The sequence below is a fragment of the Phocoena sinus genome, chromosome 3, assembly GCF_008692025.1.
Source record: "Phocoena sinus isolate mPhoSin1 chromosome 3, mPhoSin1.pri, whole genome shotgun sequence".
NCBI classification, from domain to species: domain Eukaryota; kingdom Metazoa; phylum Chordata; class Mammalia; order Artiodactyla; family Phocoenidae; genus Phocoena; species Phocoena sinus.
Genome location: NC_045765.1, coordinates 55,573,378 through 55,597,032, shown reverse-complemented (window position 1 = coordinate 55,597,032; position 23,655 = coordinate 55,573,378). Strand labels below are relative to the sequence as shown.

Sequence of the window (23,655 nt, the reverse complement as noted above, 5' to 3'; positions counted from 1 at the left end):
ACATTCGCTTTTATCGTTTATTGATCTCAGATGTCACGCGAATGAGGGACCACAAACAAGTAAGGGACTCATCGGTCGTAGCGAGCGAGCGAGCGAGCGAGCGAGCTTCTGCGACCCGCACCACAGGTCTCGCGAGATCTCCTCCTTGAGCTTCGCGGCGTCATCGTCTCGGCGGCCGTGGCGGCGACGGCTACAGCGCGTAAGGTACTCACAGGGGCGGCCCGTATCCCTCCGCCGCCGGCGCGGCCCAGCCCTCCCTTCCCGGCCCGCCAATCCCCGCTCTCCCGACCTGCCCCTCGGCCTGGGCCCACCCCGCGCTCCGCCTGCCCCACCCCGGCGGCGCCGCCCGCCCGCGCGTCCCTCGGTCCACCTGCAGCAAGCCGTACCTCCGACCGTCCGACCCAGAGGCGCCGGCCGAGCCCGAGGCCTGGGCTTCTGCTCCCTGGCGGAGGGATCCGCGGCGGCTGAGGAGGCGGCCCTGAGCCTAGAAGGAAGAGGCAGCTACCGCGGTGGCGGCGGCGGCGGCTCGGGCGGCAGCGCATAAAGGGGCCGCCGCCGGGTGATGCGGTGACCCCTGCGGCAGGCTCAGGAGCCGAGTGGGCCACGGCCCCAAGTCCGTCCTGCCGGACCCGCGCTCCGGAACTCCCCATCTTCTCCGGCCGACCCGCGATCACCGAGGCGGCCTCGCGCCCCCTCGTCCCTTCCCCGTCCCTCCCCTGCCCCTGTTCCCGCCCCGGGGGCCGCCTCCACCTGCCTCCCACGATGGCTCTGAAGAGAATCCACAAGGTAAGCTGCCAAAGGTCGGCTTTGGCGGGTCGGGCTGCCGGGTGGGTCGGCTGAGCAGGCTGCGGCCTGCACTTCCCGCCGTCGCCTCCGCCGGGCTCGCAGCTTCTTTGGACCCGGCTGCCGGCGATGCCCCGGCCGGGCTGCCTTCACACCCCACTCCCAGTGATGGCGCCCACGGAGGCCCGGGCGCGCTGCCCGCGCTTAGGCCGGAGGTATGTTCGCCGGCTCAGCGTTCCTTCCCGGCCTCCTCTCTAGGCCCCGCGTGGTATGGAGTCCCAGGGCCTCTCCCCGGCCTGGGACTGCTGTGCCAGAGGGCCATTGTCCAGCCGTGCCGGGAGGGGGTGCTGGGACTGGGGCGTTGGGCGGCCCCATCGACGGAGGTCGAAAGGGCTCTATGCCCCATCTCTGCCCATAAAACCCCTACCCCCACTTGCCTAGGCTCCCTCCACAGCACCACTTGAGCTTGGGGCCCGTATCTCAGGCAGACTGAGGAAGCCTTTTTGTCCGATCCACAAATATTTCTGGAGTTCACTTGCCTCTTAGTGGCTGCACGCTTCGGTCCACTTAACTCGTCCAGAAACTGTTAAGAGTAGGAAGTTCAGGAGGAAATAAACATGACTTTTATGAGGCAGGAGGGAAGTAGAGGGAGAAGCGTTTTATTCCTTGAGGTTGCCAAATGTAGTCAGAAACTGACACTTCAGTTTGCAGGAATGGATTTAATAGAAAAGCTGTTAAATTGTCAAGGGTAGAGGTAGAAACCTGAAAATTGAAAACCACTGGAGAGAATTTCATAAAGTTTCCTTTTACATTCTCTTCGCAAAACGGATTTTAACGCTTAAATTAGGTGATATGTTCAGGGAGATCCTTTTAATGTAGGAGGTATTTTGCTGCCTTTTTCCATTAGGAAGGATTTCTTTGCCCTTTAGGATGAAGGCTTATTTATTTGTAGTTGCCTCTACAGAGGTTTTTCTAATATTGCTTTGGAGTATGGGCTTAGCTTAAAGTTTAGGGTTTTTTCCCTTCCCTCTAATATTGTAACCTCCTATTACCTCTCACTATCTTTTTTTCCTTCTTCTCAGAAGTGGGGAAGTGGCACTGGTGATTTTTGTTTGGTGTTTCACTTGGCTACTTGGAGAGGCTGTGTTAAACCTCTAGCCAGTAAGAAGTAGATCCTGGGATTATCCATCCTAAAGGATGGGATAGAGATGCAAGGGGAAGAGAACCAATTTTCACCTTGCCTTAAACTCAGTGAAAATGCAGGTTTGGTCAGTTTAAACACCTCAGCTCAGCAGCTTGTCTTTGTTTCATTCTTGATCAAAGACCTTTAATGTGGAATTAATCCCAGTGGTTACTGTAAATTAGGTTAGATCCTCACCAACTTCTTTTGACTTTGATTTCTATCAAATGAAAAAGGGCAGACTTTAGACAGAGTAAATCTACTAAAATGAAGCAGGTTATTTGTTAAAAGAAGCTTGAACTTTAAGCAAAGATCTCTTAACCATTTAAGGAGCAGGAGCACACTGAGGACAGGTCTTCCAAGTAAATAATACATATGCATTTTTAAGGCTTTAAGGAGTTATGAGATTTTAAAGACTAATTGAGAAGTTATCAATTTGAGATTATACGTGTGGAAGATTGTGGCCTTATTTTTAAAACCTGAAGAAGAGTGAGTATAATGTGTGATCACTTACATATCAAGAAATGTAGCCTTTAATCTCTACTCTGATATGTATGTTATGGAGGTTTTTTCAGAAAAGGAAATAGCACTCAAAACATGCATTTTAATCTTCTAATATCCTTGCCTCCAATAATATGATTTCTTTTGAATACTACATGTTCTCTAGATTTTCTCTAAAAGATGCCCTTATTAAAATTTTAATAAGGAAAATCAAGTGTACACAATGATAATTTGAACTTCTAAAACTCAGTATTAACCTTTTTTCACCTGGTTTATAACCTAGAGCCATCCTCAAAGTATGGCTCAACTTCTGAGACTGCCAGGGATTAGAAAAATAAAATTTATTTTTGGTGTACATACTAGTCATAGTCAATAAGATTGTAAAAACAAAATGGAGATTTTTTTCCCCTAGCTTTTTGTATGACACCAATTTTAAATTGAATGCAGACTTGGATAAGACCAGTCCTATCTCACCCTCAGCCCTAGTAATGTATCTGCGATGGAATCCCCCAAAGACATACTTGGCTTACATAACTGATCTTGGTCTTGAACCTTCCCAGTTACTATTCTCTGAGAAAATAGTTCTGCTTAAATACCTCTCAACTTCAGATATCATGAACTACTGCATCTGGGTTCTAATAAAATTTTATTAAGAACAAATACTTTTGACATGTGGCATCTTTAGGAATTCAGTATCTTGTGTTTCATTGACAGAGGGAAATAATGTTCTGTGAATCTGACAGTCCTTTAAATGCCATGACTTTTTTGGAAAAAGCTTTTGGTGGACTTTATTTTGATATATACTTTAAGGTCAACTGACCTATGCTTTAACAGAGTTTACCAAAGAGGTTTCATTTTGAACATCCATTGTAGTTGTGTGCAGGGATTGGGACCCTTTGGGATTGTTCGTATCTACACCAAATGGCCCCAGCCTGCTACGTTTTGAGGTTTTCTGCTGACATTATCAGTCTTCAGCTTTGATTTTGATGCTTTGAGTGTCTGCCTCTAGCAGCACCACCCCCAGCCCTTTTCCAGTTGGCTGCGTCTCATCTGTTGTGGGCTGGGAAACCAGATCACTGAGCTTATTAAAATTATGTCTAAAATAAGATCCAGTAGGCTCTGAGTGAAGAGGGCTTCATGTGTTCTGTGAACTGTGTGGTCTGACTGATCAGAGACCTTTTTTTACTTGCTTCCTGTTTTTCTTCTTTACCTTTGTTATACAGATGCAGGAAGCTTTTTGTTGCTCTTAGCATGCCATGATATTGAAATACAAGGTTAATTTCTTTATTTTGAGGAAGGGTAAAAGGCTGAATATCATGATTCTTTGAAGAATTGAAGACAGACCAAAGTTAAGATACTAAAAAGCTCTTAACAATGATAGTGCCTTGTACATTTTAATGGTGTCGTGCTAGTTATAGTTAACATTTGGAATACATAGCTTTAATGCCAGGGCTATCACTTGATTTACTGTATTTCTATGATTAAAGGTCTTAAGGCCCCTGAAAAGCCCAGTCAGTCAATTTTCCAGTAAAGTAAAGATTTCAAACTCTGATGGCTAGGCAGGTGACCAAAGTGAGCAAAGAGAATTGGAGGGAGCTAGAAATTGCATGTGCTATTAGAATAGGGCAGCTGCTATTCAGCCCCCTCCAAATGTTGCTATTGCCAGGATCTGTGCCCAAAGTTGCCAGATTTTTTTTTTTTTTAAGGGAAGCCACAAATCCAGATTTTTGGCAGCCAATTCAAATTAAAAACAACAAAACCAAAAGACACCACCACACTTTTTTGTAGATTGGTAGGCACCAGTTTAGTATATGAATTAAAAATAATCGAAGATTGAGGTTCAGCAAGTAACCAGGAGTGTAAGGATTAAATCATTTAAACCATACTTTGTCTTTTTAAAAGTGTCAAAGTATTGTTTTATGTAAATGGGTACAATTAAGTATCAGTAGTTTTTTGTAAACTTCTAATTAACTTCTTTGGTGAAGTTTTATATGGTTATAGTCATAGGAAAAGCCAATTTAGTAGATGCATTGATCCCATGGTAGAAGTTTACATCTTAACTCTTAACTTCATTGCGATCCTGTTTCATGTTATGAATCATCTTTCTGTAGACTACATACTTTCAAAATGTCTAAGATTGCCAGTTACCAAAGGGTGATTTTTAAGGATATGGGAAAGGAGTTGTAACATTGTAACAGTACTAATTTTAAGATTATTTTAAAATACTGTACTAGAAGTGTGATATCATACATTGCATTAATCTTATCAGAGGTAAGGATCCAGTGAATTCCAGTCAAAATGATGAAACAAATTAGCAAATAGTCTTGAGTATTTGGAACTTCAGTATAATAAATGGTTGACAGAAGATGACTGTTTGAATTAGTTTTATCTTGGAAAGCAGACATCCTTTTAATTAATTAATTTATTTATTTGGCTGTGTTGGGTCTTCGTTGCTGCGCACAGGCTTTTCTCTAGTTGCGGCGAGTGGGGGCTACTCTTCGTTGTGGTGCGTGGGCTTCTCATTGTGGTGGCTTCTCTCGTTGCAGAGCACGGGCTCTAGGTGTGCGGGCTTCAATAGTTGTGGTACACGGGCTCAGTAGTTGTGGTGCACGAGCTTAGTTGCTCCATGGCATGTGGGATCTTCCCGGACCAGGGCTCGAACCCGTGTCCCCTGCATTGGCAGGCGGATTCTCAACCACTGCGCCACCAGGGAAGCTCCAGACATACCTTCTTACTCCAAAAGATAAGCTTCTTGAAATCTCAGGGAAGATTTTTATTTTTTCCTTTAGAAAAGGATTCTTTGTTTCGCAAAGGTTCATTGAATTGAGAAACTTCATTTGGCTCTTCTGGGTTGCTATTTAAATGTAATTTAAACAGCCGTCATTAACTTAATAAACCTAGGGTTTTTTTTTTTAAGTCTCCCAGTGTGTATTACTGTACTGCTGACTGACAAGGAGGAAGTTTTGACAAAGCCCAATTTTGGATATTTTAGTCCATAGAGAGAGGGCTGCTAAAATATCCTAGGCAGTTCCCAGGATAGGAATACCTGACTCATGCCTGATGCTGCCAGCAACCTCTGCAGCCTCATCCCAGAAATGAAGGAGCACACTTGTTTTTTCTGTAGAAATAAAATTTTGGTGGTTAGGTTCCCAGACTAACCTTCAAAATCATGTTAAACTATGACATAGGAAATAAAGTACCATTTGTTCTTTTGTCTGCACAGTCAAGTGAGATTTCAAGTAATAGAATCAGAAAATTTTAGCACTGCATCACCTCTCAGAGCTACTGTCTGAAAAGGCCATGTGACTTAGGGCTGGATAAAGAACCTGGGTTTTTTGACTGTGCCCAGTGTCTTTTCTGGCAGGCCCTATACTCGTAGGTAGTCGTTAGGTATGTAAATCCAGAGGATGCACACTTTTTCTTTTGTTTGAACAATTGGATATTTAAACTATGCCCTGGAACCAGAATATTTTTTCCTCAACATCTCTTGTTATTGTTGGAGAGGTGTCTATGAATTCCCTTAAAACTATGTAGATTTTTTGGGGGGAGGGGGTGGGTTTCAATTCCAAAAAGCAGAAAAATAAGAAACTATGCAAATTTTTGATGTTCTGTCCTCCATATATCTTTCATCATAGTCAAATGGGTTTTTTAATCTCTCCAAAAGACTAAGAATCACTGTCCGGTCTCCTTAAACATTCTGTTTTAATCTCAGTAGGTGACCCAATTACCTATTCTGTAGAGGAAATAGAAATTTGTGTGAATTCTTTCAAATTTCCTTTGAGGCCTTTAAAAAGAAAAAGAAAAACCAAACACCACAGCTACCATCTTTAGAGTACTCACTCCGTATCAGAATGACTGAATCTTCTGAACAACCCTATGAAAATTCTGTTCTCCCCAGGTTAGAAGAAAAAATGGAGATTTGGAGAAATAAACAAACTTGCCTGTGATTATATGGCTATGATAGGAAAAGCCAGGATTCAGATGCATTCGATCTTGACTATGGAGCCAGCCGTTGCTCCAAGTATACCTTAGTCATTGCTCTTCTTCCCTTTTGTCTCTGAAGAATCTATACTTTACCCACTGCAAGCTAACTTTTACTTTTCATCCTATTCTTTTTGCCAGGTCCTTGCTCTCTAGTAATTGTCCCTGCTCTCCTAGTTCTAATCTCTTCTCTGACTCTCCTAAGCATCCAAACTTGTCTAAGACTTTCCTCATCCTAAAAAAAAAACAAAAAAACTTTTAAACTCTCCTCTCCCCTAGAGCTGATTCCTTTCCTTCCTCCTCTTTATCCCTTCCATCTCTGGCATTTCAGTGCCAAAATTCTTGACAGAATAGTGTCTGTTCACTGTTCTGGGACTGTTCAGTAAGGTCACTGATGATTACTTAATTGCCAAATTCAATGGATACCTCAGTTTTGTAACACTTAATGTGATTATACTCACATTATTACTCATTTCCCTTAACTTTTTTTTTTTTTTTTTTTTGCGGTACGCGGGCCTCTCACTGTTGTGGCCTCTCCCGCTGCGGAGCACAGGCTCCAGGATGCGCAGGTTCAGTGGCCATAGCTCACGGCCCCAGCCGCTCCGCGGCCCAGACCGGGGTGCGAACCCGTGTCCCCTGCATCGGCAGGCGGACTCTCAACCACTGCGCCACCAGGGAAGCCCTCCCTTAACTTTTGATAAACTTTCTCCTCCTTTCTCATATCTAGTGTTCTAATAACGTTAGTATTTCCTAACGTTATTAGAACACTTTTCAAACTAATATTATTTATGGATACAAACAAAAGTTCATGAAATAATGCACACTTGGATTAAAATTGACAGCACAAATGGCTGTCAATTAGGTAAGCTAATTAACATAATATATAATATACAAGCACAAAAATAGGTAAATTAACTTAAAAACAAAATATATTAAGATGAAACATTATTCATTGTCATTTTGCTATAAAGTAACAAACACCTAAAGAATAGAATTTTAAGAAAATGAAAGGGATCCTCATCAGGTGCTGCACTAAATGTGTTACTCTTGGGAATTCCCTGGCGGTCCAGTGGTTAGGACTCCACGCTTTACTGCTGAGGGCCTGGGTTTGATCCCTGGTTAGGGAACTAAGATCCCACAAGCCGTGTGGCATGGCCAAAAGAAAAAAATGATGTGTTACTCTGTATTGTTTTCATTATAGTATAATGTGAAAATTTGTTTCAGGCAGGTGCACTACAACAAAAGAAAGAATTAAAACTGCATGTTTTGCAATATTCATGCAATTAGGCCACTACCAACATTATTAATTGTCTCATGGGCAGACAGATCACCTAATTAAAAAATAAAAAGTATATGCTTTGCTCATGTTTATTTTTAAATAATCTGGTTTTTCGGGCTTAAGAATCAAAGGACTCTGCTTTTCATTTAAAACTTCCATGGGGCTTCCCTGGTGGCGCGGTGGTTGAGAGTCCGCCTGCCAATACAGGCGACACGGGTTCATGCCCCAGTCCGGGAGGATCCCACATGCCACGGAGCAGCTGGGCCTGTGAGCCATGGCCACTGAGCCTGCGCGTCTGGAGCCTGTGCTCTGCAACGGGAGAGGCCACAACAGTGAGAGGCCCGCGTACCGCAAAACAAAACAAAACAAACAAACCAAAAAAACCCTTCCATATTCTAGCTATAAGTCCATGGAGAATGTAGAAATATTTAGTATTCAATAAGCTTTGATTAAATAACTTCTCAAATATATATTGAATTATGATAATAAACAGGATAGTTCACTGAAGTCAGGTAATACCCATGGTTAAATGCTGTTTATGCATCGGAACACAGATATAATTTGCTTTGTGGTGTGCAAGTTTCTTGAGGCAAATTATTGCTTTAAATTCGTGGAAATATGTAGTATTTCTTAAAAACATATTAAAAGTGGATAAAATTTAGGACAAAAAGATTGCAATTTTTATTCCTATAATACATATTAGTGTCTCATGAGAAATATTAGTGTAATTGAAACAGTTCTAATTGATCTTTCTCAGAATTATTTTCCTTTAGTCTTTGTGCTTTTCCTTATGCCTTCTCAACCCACTCTCTCCTGAATTCTTTCTTCATCCTTGGAGATCCAACAGACCGCTTCTCTGTGAAACATGCCCCAGTAATGCAGGCAGTAGGGTTCTGCTGTAGAACTGTTTCTTAGTGTGTAGACATGATTGATTATTACCCCCTCTAGACTGAGCTTTTCTGGGCAAAGTCCCTGTCTTACTTATTATATTCCCAGTACCTGATGCATAGTAGGCATTCAGTTTTTGCCAGCAACATTTAATGAAAGTCAACAGCAAGTGGTATAGTGGAAAAAAATAGTAGGATTTTGGAGCAGCATGCCTACTGAGTCATGTTCTAACCCTGTGGCCTTAGGCAAGTTACTTCACTGATTTTTTTTTGGCCTCAGCTTCCTTGCCTATAGAATGAGGATAGTGTCACATACCCTGCAAGCCTGTGGGGGATGAGTAGAAAGAAAATATGGACCATGTAAAAGATAGTTTTTTGTGTTTTTTTTTAAACTTATTTAATTTATTTACTTTTGGCTGCGTTGGGTCTTCATTGCTGCACGCGGGCTTTCTCTGGTTGCAGTGAGCAGGGACTACTCTTCGTTGTGGTGCGCGGGCTTCCCATTGCAGTGGCTTCTCGTTGCCGATCACGGGCTCTAGGCGCATGGGCTTCAGTAGTTGTGGCACGCAGGCTCAGTAGTTGTGGCTCGTGGGCTCTAGAGCGCAGGCTCAGTAGTTGTGGCATGCGGGCTTAGTTGCTCCGCGGCATGTGGGATCTTCCTGGACCAGGGCTCGAACCTGTGTCCCCTGCATTGGCAAGCAGATTCTTAACCACTGTGCCACCAGGGAAACCCAAAAGATAGTTTTTAATATTAATTACCACTGGCTTAACTGCCCAGTAATGTTGACCCATGAAATTGGTAGAATCTTGAAATCTTAGGTGTCAGTGTTAAGTGTCTGTTTAGCATTTCACCTTCATTGGTACCCCAACCAAAAAAGAAAAGGGAAAAAAATATACCCTGATGTTGTAAAGTGATGTTTTCTAATATTTCTAAATGAAAACAGGGACTGAGTTCCAAATTTTTCTTCAACAAAGTTCTAACTATTGTTATCTTAATACGTTTCCAATAAATGTGATACTTTTGTAAGCCTAGACGTGAAAACAGTTCTCTTAACATAATCTTGTAATAGAAGTATCTGCTGCTGTCCTTTGAGCATGTCCCCGCACCACTTGTAGAACATCAGTGCCTATATAAGTGATAGCACTCCTTTGCCAGCTTCTTAAGGGCGTATGGCAGATAAAACATTTGAAATCAAAGCTGAATTTTACAGAAGCTGCGGTGATAACAGTTTAGAAATAGGTTTCTTAAAATAATAGTATGCTAATGGGAGTGAGTGATTTTCTTTAGATTAAATGTCCTCATTTATACCATCTGTATTAGTTTCATAGGGCTGCTGTAATAAATTACAAAAAACTGAGTGGCTTAAAACAACAGAAATCTATTCTCTCACAGTTTTGGAGGCCAAATGTCCAAAATCAGCATACCTTCAGGGCCACACTCCCTCTGGAAGCTCTGTGGGAGGATCCTTCCTTGCCTCTTCCAGCTTCTGGTGACTGTAAGCATTCCTTGGTTTGTGGCCGCATCACTTCAGTCTCTGCCTTCATCTTCACACTACCTTCTCTGTGTGTGGTCTTCTCTTTTATCTCTTATAAGGACACTTGATCTTATACTTAGGGCCCACCCATGTAATCCAAGATGATTTTATCTCAAGATCCTTAATTTAATTATGTTTACAAAGACCCTTTTTCCAAATAAGGTAACATTTATAGTTCCAAGGAATTAAGATGTGCCACATACCGTTTTAGGGACCATTCAATGCTGTATACCATCTAATCCCCAAATTCTAATAAAGTGACTGCTGTAATTACGGTTGGGCTTTTCTGATTTTGTTTTTATCTTTCTAAAATTTTGAAACAATCTCAAACCTACCAGGGAAGTTGCAAATACAATACCTGGAACATCTTTTTCTTTAACCATTTCAGAGTAAGGTGCCAACATGATGACTCATCAACCCCAAATACTTTAATGTGTATTTCTTACAAAATGGACATTCTGCTACATAATCGCAGTATAACCATCAAAATTAGGAAATTTCCATTGAGATACTACTGCTATCTAATCAGACTCCATTTAAGTTTTGCCAGTTGTTCCAATAATGTCCTTTATAGGAAAGAATCCAGTCTGTAGTTACTTGTTGCATTTAGTTATCTATCTCTAGTTTTCTTTAATTCCTTAGTCTTTCCTTTGCTTCATGACCTCAACACTTTTTTTAAATTAAAGTATAGTTGCTTTATGACCTTGACACTTTTAAAGATTAGAGTCCAGTTATTTTGCAGAATGTCTCTCAGTTTGTGTTTTTCTGATATTTCCTTGTGATTAGATTTAGGTCATGCATCTTTGGCAGGAATGTCACAGAAGCAATGCTATGTCTGTCTCTACATCCTATCAAGTGGTACATGATTTTGGTTGGATTCTTTTCATTCCATCCTGTCAGGTGGTATACAATTTCAGTTTGACCCATTACTGAGAATTTTCACTTCCATCACTTGATTAAGGTGATACCTACCAGGTTTCATACTGTAAAGTTACTCTTTTTCCTTTTATAATGAGTAGATAATTTGTATGGAGATGCTTTGAATATATGTACTTCTTCTTTTTTTACTCTTTATCTATTGCTGCATAAGGAAATACCCTAAAACTTAGCTGCTTAGAACAATAAACATTTATTATCACATAGATTCTGAAGATTGGGAATCTAAGAATGGCTAAAAGCTGGGTGGTTCTGGCTCAGGGTCGTCTTCTTTTTTTTTTTTTTGCGGTACGCGTGGGCCTCTCACTGTTGTGACCTCTCCCGTCGCGGAGCACAGGCTCCGGACGCACAGGCCCAGCGGCCATGACCCACGGGCCCAGCAGCTCCACGGCATGTGGGATCCTCCCGGACTGGGGCACGAACCCGCGTCCCCTGCACCGGCAGGCGGACTCCCAACCACTGTGACACCAGGGAAGCCCTCAGGGTCTTTTTTGAGGTTGCAGCCAAACTGTTGCCGAGGGTTGCAGTACTCTGAAGACTAGAGGATCTCCTTCCAAACTCACTCCGTGGTTGTTGGCAGATCTCAGTTCCTTGTGGGTTGCTGGACTTACAGACTCATTTCCTCCCCACGTGGGTTTCTCCGACTCAGAGCTGCCTGAGTGTGCTTAAGACAAAGCATCTGGGTTCCCTCAGAGTGATCTAAGAGAGATAGAGCATCCAAGTGAAAGCCTGTAGTATCTTTTATAACCTAATCTCAGAACTGACAGGCATACCATCACTTCTGCCATGTTCTGTTGGCCTCACAGATTACCCCTGGTACAGTGTGGCAGGGAAGACTGCACAAGGGTGTGAATACTAGGAGTTCAGGATCGTTGGGAGCCAACCTGGAGTCTGGGTGCCACACTGTTACTCAAAAATTTTAACTTACTCATTTTAAAGTTTATATTTGTATGGACTCATGATTTCCTATTTTATTCATGTGGGTTTTAATAATTTATTATTATTTACTTTAATCCTCAAATTGTCCCCAATTTGCTTTTTTCCCCATCATTTGAGCACTTCTTTAAGTTCTGGCACAAAAAGATGTTTCCTGCATTTTCTTCTATTTTCCTTGCTCTAGCTCATTTATCATCTATTTTTCCAAGGATCCCTTGGTCTTTTTAGTGGTGAATGGTATTTAGAAACCAAGATCTGGATGCTAGGTATGCTCATTGCTTTTGGAATCTCACTGTTTCCAGGCTTTCTCAGTGTAATCAGTGGATGTAGCTAGGGGAATATGTGTATGTATAGATTTACTTTTCTCTATATATATCAAAAACCATGAGTTCACACCAGTGCCTCTAATTCCAGTCCAGTACCATAGGGTTCACCCTGTATTTTTTCCTTTCAAAATTGGGAGTCCTTTTCTTACAGTGAAAAACCTGGCTTCCGTTAATGTATTTACTCATTTGATCAATTCCCCTGTGTATAATCAACTTCCCATTGCTGTGGCCCACCTGCATAGATACGATTCTTTGTCCCCGTCTCTCCTAGGGGTGCCCTTCTTAACTCTGTCCTATCTTGGACATCCTGCACTGGTCATGCCCATTCCCCTGTGGATAGCCTCAGTATTTTAAAAAACAAATTAAAATATAGGACTTGTTTGACATAAATATTTAGATTAAAAACTGTTTAAAGTAATAATGCTAATTGTTACTTAAAGCACATATGGAAAAATCAATCTAGTGATTGTGACCACATGCACTTTTCCCAGTTAGGGAATATGGCATTTTCTATAGCCCATTTTTGGAAAAAACTAAAACCATAATTTTAGTTTAGTGTTATTATTATGAGACAATTTTGATAATTATACTAGTAACCTGTATAAACTAGTCTCCATTCTTAGAAATAGTTGGAAAGAACCATAATTTAAAGTCCCGAAACTTAATCTTTTATTATGAAGTATTTTTATGTCTACAGAAAGTTTTAGATACTGATGTGACCAACACCTAGGTACTTACTATCCAGTTTAAGATTCAGACCTACCTAATTTAGCTTCAGTGTTAAAGTTTAGTCAGGAGCCGTGGCTTCTTTTGGTAATTTATGAGCTTGGGATCTTTGCATATATTTAGAAATATTCATGTTTTGATAAAGGTACATTGTTGTAAGTAATGGGGAATTACTTGTGAAACCTCCCCTACTTTACCTATTACATCAAGGCAATACTATATCATCACTGAGTTAAGTAGTAGGCTAGATTCCTGTCCATTGAAAGGTTATTTATACTTTAAGCATTGTGTTTCACTTTTGTTGACTAGAAGTAATAAAATCCACTTTGAAGTAATTGAGCTTACCAGGAGTATATCATACATGCTTGTGAGCTCTTTTTAAAATTGTGAATTGCCATGATATTTATATCCATTTCAAGGCTGACTTGAAATCATTGCCCACATGTTTAAAACACTGATTAAATTGGTTTAAAACAGAAATTTGAATTCCTTTCAAAGAGAAATAGTTATACCATTTATTTTTATCACTACAGGGCAAATCTCTAATGAGTAAAAATTTGTTTAAACTTACAGTGACAATCTCAAAACATGCTTATGCAATATTTTTTTTCAGTATATCTAAGTCTTATTTCAGTTCCTCTATTGTTGAACCTATAACTTGATATGAAAATTAAATTGTATGAGGTCACATGCACCATTAATACAAGGTTATAAGAAGATTGTTCAGACTTTGAAGAACAACTTGAAGGTAACAATGTATTGGCATTGGATCATGAACATGACTTGATCTAATCTGGGAGTGTGAGGTAGGACCACCAGTGTGGCACTCCTTTTACTTTTTAAAAATTTTATTTATTTATTTATTTTTGGCTGTGCTGGGTCTTCGTTTCTGTGTGTGGGCTTTCTCTAGTTGCGGCGAGCAGGGGCCACTCTTCATCGCAGTGCGCGGGCCTCTCACTGTTGCGGCCTCTCTTGTTGCGGAGCATAAGCTCCAGACGCGCAGGCTCAGTAGTTGTGGCTCACGGGCCTAGTTGCTCCGCAGCATATGGAATCCTCCCAGACGAGGGCTTGAACCCATGTCCCCCGCACTGGCAGGCAGATTCTCAACCACTGCACCACCAGGGAAGCCCTCCTTTTACTTTTATAGTCAGTACTTTCATTGTCTTCTGGCTTCCAGTATTGCTGTTAAGTCCCAAACTATTCTGATTGCTGATCCTATATATGTGACCACCTTCCTTTCTGGAAGCTTATAGATTTTCTTTGTCCCCAGTGTTGTGAAATTTCATGATGTTTGGTGGTGTAGGTCAGTTTTCACTTATTTTACTCAACATTCAGTTGGTCTTTTTGAGTCTTTTTTTAAAAAAATATTTATTTATTGGCTGCATCGGGTCTTAGTTGCAGCACGCAGGATCTTTCATTGCGGCACACGGGCTCTTTGTTGCAGCGTGCGGGCTTCTCTCTAGTAGTGGCATGCAGGCTCATTAGTTGTGGCACATGGGCTCTCTAGTTGTGGCGTGCCAGCTCCAGAGCGTGTCGGCTCTGTAGTTGTGGAACGTGGGCTCTCTAGTTGTGATGCACAGGCTCAGTAGTTGGCGGTGCACAGGCTTAGTTGCCCCTCGGCATGTGGGATCTTAGTTCCCTGACCAGGAATTGAACTGGCGTCCCCTGCATTGCAAGACCGATTCTTAACCACTGGACCACCAGGGAAGTCCCTGAGTCTATCTATATGGATTTGCTTATTCTGGACCTTTCATGTAAATAGAATCATACAATATGTGACCTTTTGTGTCTGGCTTCTTTTGTTTAGGCATAGAGTTTTCAAGGTTTAGCCAAGTTGTATGTATCAGTAGTTAATTTCTTTTTATGGCTGAATAATATTCCATTGTATGAATTTACCACACTTCCTTTTTCCATTCGTCAGTTGATGGGCATTTGGGTTGTTTTCTTTTTTTTTTTTTTCCGGTACGTGGGCCTCTCACTGTTGTGGCCTCTCCTGTTGCGGAGCACAGGCTCTGAACACGCAGGCTCAGCGGCCATGGCTCACGGGCCCAGCCGCTCCGCAGCATGTGGGATCTTCCCAGACCGGGGCACGAACCTGTGTCCCCTGCATCAGCAGGCGGACTCTCAACCACTGCACCACCAGGGAAGCCCTGTTTTCATTTTTTAACTATTAAGAATGATACTGCTATGAACATTTATTTTAAAATTTTTGTGTTAACGTATGTTTCCATTCCTCTTGGATATATACCTCAGAGTGGAATTGCTGGATCATATGGTAAATTTATTTTTAATTTTTTTGTTTCCTTCTAAGAATTTTATAGTTTTAACTCTTACATTTAGGTTATTTGATCTGTTTTTTCCAATTTTATTTTATTTATTTATTTGTTTGCGGTACGCGGTCCTCTCACTGCTGTGGCCTCCCCCGCTGCGGAGCACAGGCTCCGGATGTGCAGGCACAGCGGCCATGGCCCACGGGCCCAGCCGCTCCGCGGCATGTGGGATCCTCCCGGATCGGGGCACGAACCCATGTCCCCTGCATCGGCAGGCAGACTCTCAACCACTGCGCCACCAGGGAAGCCCCAATTTTTAAATTGTTGTAAAATACATATAAGATTTACCATTTCCACCATTTTTAAATATACAGTTCATTAGTATTAAGTATATTTGTATTGTTGTACAACCGTTACTACTCCATCTCCAGAACTCTTTGTTTTTCAAAACTGAAAGTCTGTACCCATTAAACAGTGACTCCTGATTTCTCCCTAGCCTTTAAGCACCCACCATTGTACTTTATCTCTCTATGGTTTTGACTGGGTTCCTCATAGAAGTGGAATCATACAGTATTTCTCTTTTTGTGACTGATTTATTTCACTTAGCCCAGTGTCCTCAGGGTTCATCTATGTTGTCAGAGTTTCCTTCCTTTTTGAAGGCTATTTACTATTCCATTGTATGTATATACTGTATTTGCCTATCCATTCATCTGCTGTTGGACACTTGGGTTGTTTACACGTTTTAGCTATTCTGAATAATTCTGTAGTCAGCATGGGTGTATCTTTTCAAGACCCTGCTTTCAGTTATTTTGGGTATATACCTAGAACTGGAATTGCTGGATCATATGGTAATTATATTTATTTATTTATATATAATCTATTTATTTATTTATTGGCTGCGTTGGGTCTTTGTTGCTGCCTGTGGGCTTCTTCTCTCTAGTTGCAATGAGTGGGGGCTACTCTTCATTGCGGTGCGCGGGCTTCTCATTGCGGTGGCTTCTCTTGTTGCAGAGCACCAGCTCTAGGTGTGTGGGCTTCAGTAGTTTCAGCACGCGGGCTCAGTAGTTGTGGTACGTGGGCCCTAGAGCGCGCTGGCTTCAGTGGTTGTGGCTCGTGGGCTCTAGAGCGCAGCCTCAGTAGTTGTGGTGCATGGACTTCAGTGGTTGTGGCTCGCAGGCTCTAGAGCCGAGGCTTAGTAGTTGTGGTGCACGGGCTTAGTGCTCTGCAGCATGTGAGATCTTCCCGGACCAGGGATTGAACTCATGTCGCCTACATTGGCAGGCGGATTCTTAACTGCTGCACGACCAGGGAAGTCCCCAGTAGTTTTATTTTTAGTTTTTGAGCAACTACCATATTGTTTTCCACAGTGGCTACACCATTTTACGTTCCCCCTCCCCCACCACCGTGATGCATAAGGGTTCCAACAACTTCACATCCTCACCAACATTTACTATTTTCTGTTTTTGTTTTGTTGGTTGGTTGGTTGTTTTTTTTAATAGTAACCATCCTGATGGAATGAGATAGTGGCCTTTAATCCATTTTTAAGTTAATTTTTGTATATAGTTTGAGGTAGGAGTCTAAGTTCATCTTTTTCATGTGAGTATCCTGTTGTCCTAGCACCATTTGTTGAAAAGACTGTTCTTTCCCACATTGAATTGTTTTGGCAGCTGTGTCAAAAACCAATTGGCCATAGATGTATGGGTTTATTTCTAGACTCTCAATTCTGTTCCACTGACCTATGTCTGTTCTTACGCCAGTACCGTACTGTCTTGAATACTGTCGCTTTGTGTTAAGTTTTGAAATCAGAAAGTGTGAATCCTCCAACTTTGTTCTTTCCCAGGATTGTTTTGGTTTTTTGGATCCCTTGCATTCCCATATGAATTTTAGGTTGTGCTTGTTGTTTCTTTTTTTAAGAAAAAGGCATTTGGAATTTTGATGGAGATTTCGTGGGATCTGTAGATAAATTTGGGGAGTGTCTGGACTAGTCTTGCTATATTTTCTTTTCTATCTTTTATCCACTTTTTGAAAGACTTTCTCATTCTCAGAATGTTTGCTTGCTTGTTTTAAGGATTCTGCTCTTGTTTCATGGAAGTAGTAGCATCTCTTAGCTTTAAGGATATCCATGATAGGTTTTCTTTTGTTTTGACTTTTTCTTCTTCCTTCATGGTCTTTGTTTTCTCCTGCTTCTTTTTTTTTTTTTTTTTTTTTTTTTTATGCGTTACGCGGGCCTCTCACTGTTGTGGCCTCTCCCGTTGCGGAGGACAGGCTCCGGACGCGCAGGCTCAGCGGCCATGGCTCACGGGCCCAGCCGCTCCGCGGCACGTGGGATCCTCCCAGACCGGGGCACGAACCCGTGTCCCCTGCATCGGCAGGCGGACTCTCAACCGCTGCGCCACCAGGGAAGCCCTCTCCTGCTTCTTTTTTTCCTTCACATTATTTTGGTCTTTATCTTTCATGTTGAAGATGAATCATGTTGAAGATGGCCAGTATCCTTCATTGTCAGTTGTTTATCCTTATTTTAGAGTAAAACACTGATTAAAGGGTCTGAGCATGTGGGGGTGAGGTTTGGCAACTCTGGGACTTAATTTATGGTTTACTGGCAGGGCTGTTTCTCCAGATGAACCACTGGTGTCCGTGAATTGTATAGATCTTTATCTTGTGCTGGTCACTTTTTCTCGAGAAGAATCTTTTAATCTGCCTGGAAGGTATAGGCAAAGCTTCCAGTGTTCTCAGGGCCGTTTGGAACAAAGTGTGTATGTAAACATTCGCTTAACCTTCCTGATTTCCATACATCATCCATGCCATTGACTGTGCTTATTGTCCCTCAGTCCTGAGAACTTATGTTGTATACATTTTAAATAACATGCATTTTCAATGAATACAAATATGCCAACAATATATTTTAAAATTTATTCCACCTATAATAGACATTTGTTTCCAAGTTTTTGCTACTACAGATACAAAAGCATCAATATCCCCATACAAATTTCTTGGTGCACATAGGTGAGAGTTTCTCTTAATAGTCAGTAGAATTGTTTGGTTATAGAGTCTGATGCTTTTTATTTTTGTAAGGTAATGCCAAATTGTATGACAAAATTTTTAGACACCCAACTGTAGGATATGCGAGTTTTTAATTAACTTTTTTTCTTAAAAATTTTTCATTGTTATAAATATAATACACTATATAAAAGTACACAAAACAGATGTCTAATAAACTTCAGTGAAATTTTCAAACATATCCAAACATTGAGTATTCTATAACATATCACCATGTGACCCATCACCCATCATTTTGTGTTTATTCTTGATTACCTCTTCCACACTTACTGGATTATTTTAAACCCAATCCCAAATGTCATATCATTTTATCTGTAAATAATTCAGAATGTATTACTGAGAGATAATGCAGTGGTTCTCATCGGGGGTGGTTTTGCCCACCAGGTGATGTTTGGCATTGTAAACACTGTTAATTGTCACAGCTGGGAGGCTACTGGCTGCTACTGGCATCTAATAGATAGAGGCCAGGGAGCTACTGAACATCCTACGATGCAAAGGACAGCCCCCCACAGCAAAGAATTATCCTGCCCCAAATGTCAGTCATTTCCCAGATTGAGAAACCCTGAGATAAGGAAGTCTGAGGTACTTTCAGTGGTTCTTCTGGAACACATGCTATTGTATTACACCAAAATTTATATTTCTAGGAATTGTAACTCTGAAAGAGCAAGCACTTGAAAAGTCATAAAATACAAAACCCCTGTGGATCTTACCATCTTTATGTAGCTGATAAAAGTATTGGACATTTACATATTTTTTATTTTTATTATTTTTTAAATTTTATTTTATTTATTTATTATTGGCTGTGTTGGGTCTTTGTAGCTGTGCGTGGGCTTCCTCTAGTTGTGGTGAGTGGGGGCTACTCTTCGTTGTGGTGCGTGGGCTTCTCATTGCGGTGTCCTCTCGTTGCGGAGCACGGGCTTTAGGCATGTGGGCTTCAGTAGTTGTGGCACGTGAGCTCAGTAGTTGTGGCGCGTGGGCTTCATTGCTCCACGGCGTGTGAGATCTTTCTGGACCAGGGCTTGAACCCATGTCCCCTGCATTGGCAGGCGGATTCTTAACCACTGCGCCACCAGAGAAGTCCCTACATATTTTTTAAATAGTTTGTGATTTTCTCCTAGATCAATATGTAACGTTTAAAAATGGCTGCTCTCTTTAAATTTAGCTAAGATGGGTAGCTGATTATTTACCTTATTATTGAGGTTTTAGGTAAATATTTATACCTGCTAAGATTAAATATTATTTGGTTTTATAAAGGACCTTGGGCAAGATACTGGGATGCCAAATCTGAAGGGATATGGATCACTTGAAATAAACTACTTTTATCATGACTTTACCCCTTAACAGTATTTTAAAATATTAAAAATATTTCTCTTGGGCCAGTAGCTTCCAGTAGCAGGGTAGGTTGGGGGGGAGGTTGTGTGTGTGTGTGTGTGCGTGTGTTTGTTTATTTTAGTATTTAGCAGAATTAGAAATTTGGTATTGTTTTGCTGAGAAACTGGTATGGTGATAATTGTTGGAAGGATCTATTATTGAGCCTATTATCTTTAGAGACTACATAGGGGTATTTATCACTTAGCTTTGCTGTATAACAAATGACTCCAAAACTTAAAACAACGTGATTTATTATTTCTCAGGATTCTGGATTGACTTGGCGGTTTTGTTTCATGTGTTATCAGCCAGGGTTATCCCTGTGGCTGTGTTCAGCTGGCATCAGGGTTAGAAGATCCAAGAAGACCTCTCTCACGTGTCTGGGGCCTTGTTGCTGACTATTGGCTGGAATGTGCTCCACTGCCCCCTAAATGGCCTTTCCAGCAAGATAGCCTGGACCTCCTATGTGGTGGCTTAGAGCTATGAAAGAGCAGGAAGAAAAGCTGTCAAGCCTCTTAAACAGTAGACTTGTAACTGACATGGTGTCATATTTATTTAATTTTTTTTTTGGTCAAGCAAGATCCAGGGCAGCTGGGATTCAAGGGGAAGGGAAGTAGACCACTTCTTGATAAGAGGAGTGGTATGTTCTTACAGGGAGAGGAGAAATTGTTGGCACCCATCTTTGGAGATTACTTACTGCAGGGGAAGTTGTAGTAAGTTTTGTCTTAGTACTAACATACTTCTTGGATAAGGTCACCTGTTAAAAATTTAATTCTGTAGTAGAATTTTGCTTCTTTGGGTTCATTAAAAACAGTTCTAAATGGTTGGGTAATATTAAGTTAACATTTTTTCCAAATGTTAATTCAAAGAAATTTTTTATGAAGATTCGTTTGGCCAGTCAACAGGAGGAGGGAAGAAGGGAAGAGTAGAGGGTAAGGGAAAGGCTTGTTGGATGTGAAATCTAAAAATGTGATTGTTTTGAGGAGAAGTATAACCATTTACTTGGGTCCTTGCCTTTTCCTGTCAAAATAAACTTCGTAAGCTGCTTTGTTTATTTTTTTCTTTTTCCCCCCCAAATTTATTGAGATATAATTGACACATAACATTGTGTAAGTTTGTTACACAGTGTGGATTTGATACTTACATATTGCAGAATGATTACCACCATAGTGTTAGGTAGCACCTCCATCATGTCCCATAATTATTTAATTTTATTTTTTATTTATTTTTTGGCTGCACCAGGTCTTAGTTGCGGCATGTGGGATCTTCACTGAGGCACGCAGGATCTTTCATTGTGGTGTATGGGCTTCTCTCTAGTTATGGCATGTGGGGTTGTTTTCTCTCTCTAGTGGCACACAGGGTCCAGAGAGTGTGTGCTCTGTAATTTGCAGCACGCAGGCTCACTAGTTGAGGCTCATGAGCTCAGTAGTTGTGGCAAGCCAGCTTAGTTGCCCCGCGGCACGTGGGATCTTAGTTCCTTGACCAGGGATCGAACCCGCATCCCCCGCATTGTAAGGCGGATTCTTTACCACTGGGCCACCAGGGAAGTCCCTATGTCCCATTATTATTTCTTTTTTTGTGGTGGCAACATTTTAAGATCTCTCTTAGCAAGTTTCAAGTATATAATACAGTATTATTTATATTACCGTGTTGTACATTAGATCCCCAGAACTTATTTATCTAATAACTGGAAGTTCGTACTCTTTGGCCAGCATCTCCCCGTTTCCACCATCTCCCCACCACCCACAAGTTGCTTTGTTTAGCTTAGTGCTGGAGACTAAGGAAAAGGAATTAAAAAGATAGGATGTAAGTGTTCTAAAAAGCCATATATGTCCTGGGCTTAAACTATTTCTTTCTTGTAGCATTAAAATATAATCATTAGGCTCTTTTGAGTTTTTACCTGGTATTCTTTAAGTTTTTCCTATAATATAAGACTTTAAAAGTCTAAAGACCACGGAGGTGGCTGCCTTCTTGGTTGCCTGTCTATTCTGGAAAGTGTTGGATAAAATTGAGTCATGGGAAGGAGTAATTTTATATTACCAGCCTTGTTCTTACCAAGACACTCACATAACTCATGATCTTGATAACTAACACACATGAGACTGACTAGGCTGGGGAGTTTTTTTTTTTTACTTGATTTATAATGTTTTCATACTTTTCTTATTACCATACCAAAGAGCAGCTTCTTCCTGCCATCTCTTCTTTGTTAATCTTAAAAGTGCTCTCAGAATCCTCAAGTAGCACCACTGTAATGATATATGGGTTAAACATTCCCTGTAGGTTCATTGGTCAGGTCTGCCATATCAAAAACTGCTTACGAGAACTATGCTTTGTTCTTAATATCAGGAATATAAAATGTTTTTGAAACAGGTAACAGTACCAAACCTTTCTCCAGCCTAACTACGTACTTGAAATTTCTGTTTGGCCCTTCCCCAACCTTTGCTGCAGACAAAATGGAAATCCTTTTAGGCTGTGAACTTCATCATAGCAAGACAGAAACTGTTCATTTGTCTTATTGTCATGGTGCTGTAATATATTCCCCCAAGACAGTAGTAAATGTTTCTATTACTGTGGAAGATACTTGATTAAATGGCATCTCAAGTGATTTTAGTGTGGACAGAGAGCTCCTTTCTCGAGGCTTACATAAAATGTAACTTTGAAAAGACATTTCTTCAGATGTACCTATTCACACTTTTGTTAATACTGTCTTGTTTTGGAGGTTGGACTGTTACAGGGAGATGCAAAAATCTGTTGGTGTTTCAATAGTTGTTCTAAGATGTAATCCCAGGATTAAATATTGGTTCTGTGTGTGGGGTTTTTTTTTAAACTTGAAGTGTGTTTTCTATGCTTTGATCATCACATGAGACAGTTTTGCAAGTATGTAGCAAGTCTTCTAGCATAATAAAATTTAACAGCTTGCTTGACGATTGGTCACCTGTCTTACAGAGGTTGTCAGTCTATAGGAAGACTGATTTAACTGTGGGTAGATTCATCATCTTGAGCTCCTTAGGTTAGTGTTGGAGAACTTGTGAAACAGAAACTGACTATGCTTTGGAAGAGTGAAGAGTAAAGTCCGTGAGAAGTGTTATTTTTAAATTTCAAGGATTTAAAGTTCTAGGTGAATAGTTTTTATATATTTCAAAACATCAGAGTACCAGAACTTAACCATATGCTACTTACTAAAAATAGTGCATGTGAGTTATTTGGGAGGGTGGGAGCACATAGTTTTACAGGGTATAATGAGAAAAGGGATGTCTTTTTTACCTTTTTAAGGTCTTCATTGTCCTGCCACTTTAAGTAGCCTAGAAGCACACCAAGATAATGATATCACCGTTTGTTTATATCCCCATTTTCTCAAGCTTGGGACTATGGTACATGGTGATTAATGCTATAGAAGAGTTCTTTAGATTTCTAGTTTGGTATGTAGCTGTTAACTGAGGTGGAATTGGCTGGTGTAGATCCTGGTTATTCAAATGCCAGGAAGGGAGCTCTTTTCTTAGCATTCCAGTATTTTCTTCGGAGTTTAGTGAGCGCTGGAATCTTTTGGCTTAGATGCTCTACCATCTATTAGAACGTAGACTCTTCCCATCTACCTGGCTATGTGCCACACTTGTTTTGGAAACAGAGTATTGAAGAGCACGGACCACTGCTTCAGTAGCTAAAAGGAGAGGTAATTTCAGATCCTGACAGAGACCCTGTGTGGAGTCTAACCTGTCCCGACAACTTAGCTACCAGTGATCATCAGTTCCAGAAGCAAGAAACAGCTATTTGCCTGTTTTGCTTTTGGTACCATGTGTACCACGCTAATATTTTTGTCCCCTTACTTTCTACAGAAGTAGTCTTCCGGAAGAGTTGTGATTTTCCTATCTTAACTCTGTCATTTACTCAAC

General features: G+C 41.1%; 1 protein-coding gene across 1 annotated transcript in view; it reads left to right on the top strand.

Annotated features, from left to right (window-relative positions):
- Positions 1-316: 316 nt before the first annotated feature.
- Positions 317-23,655, top strand: part of UBE2D2 (ubiquitin conjugating enzyme E2 D2) — a 59,781-nt gene continuing 36,442 nt past the window's right edge. Inside the window, exon 1 of the mRNA XM_032626470.1 lies at positions 317-786. Within this exon, the coding sequence (XP_032482361.1) occupies positions 763-786 (24 nt within the window). The 5' untranslated portion in view covers positions 317-762. The remainder of the gene's footprint in view (positions 787-23,655) is intronic.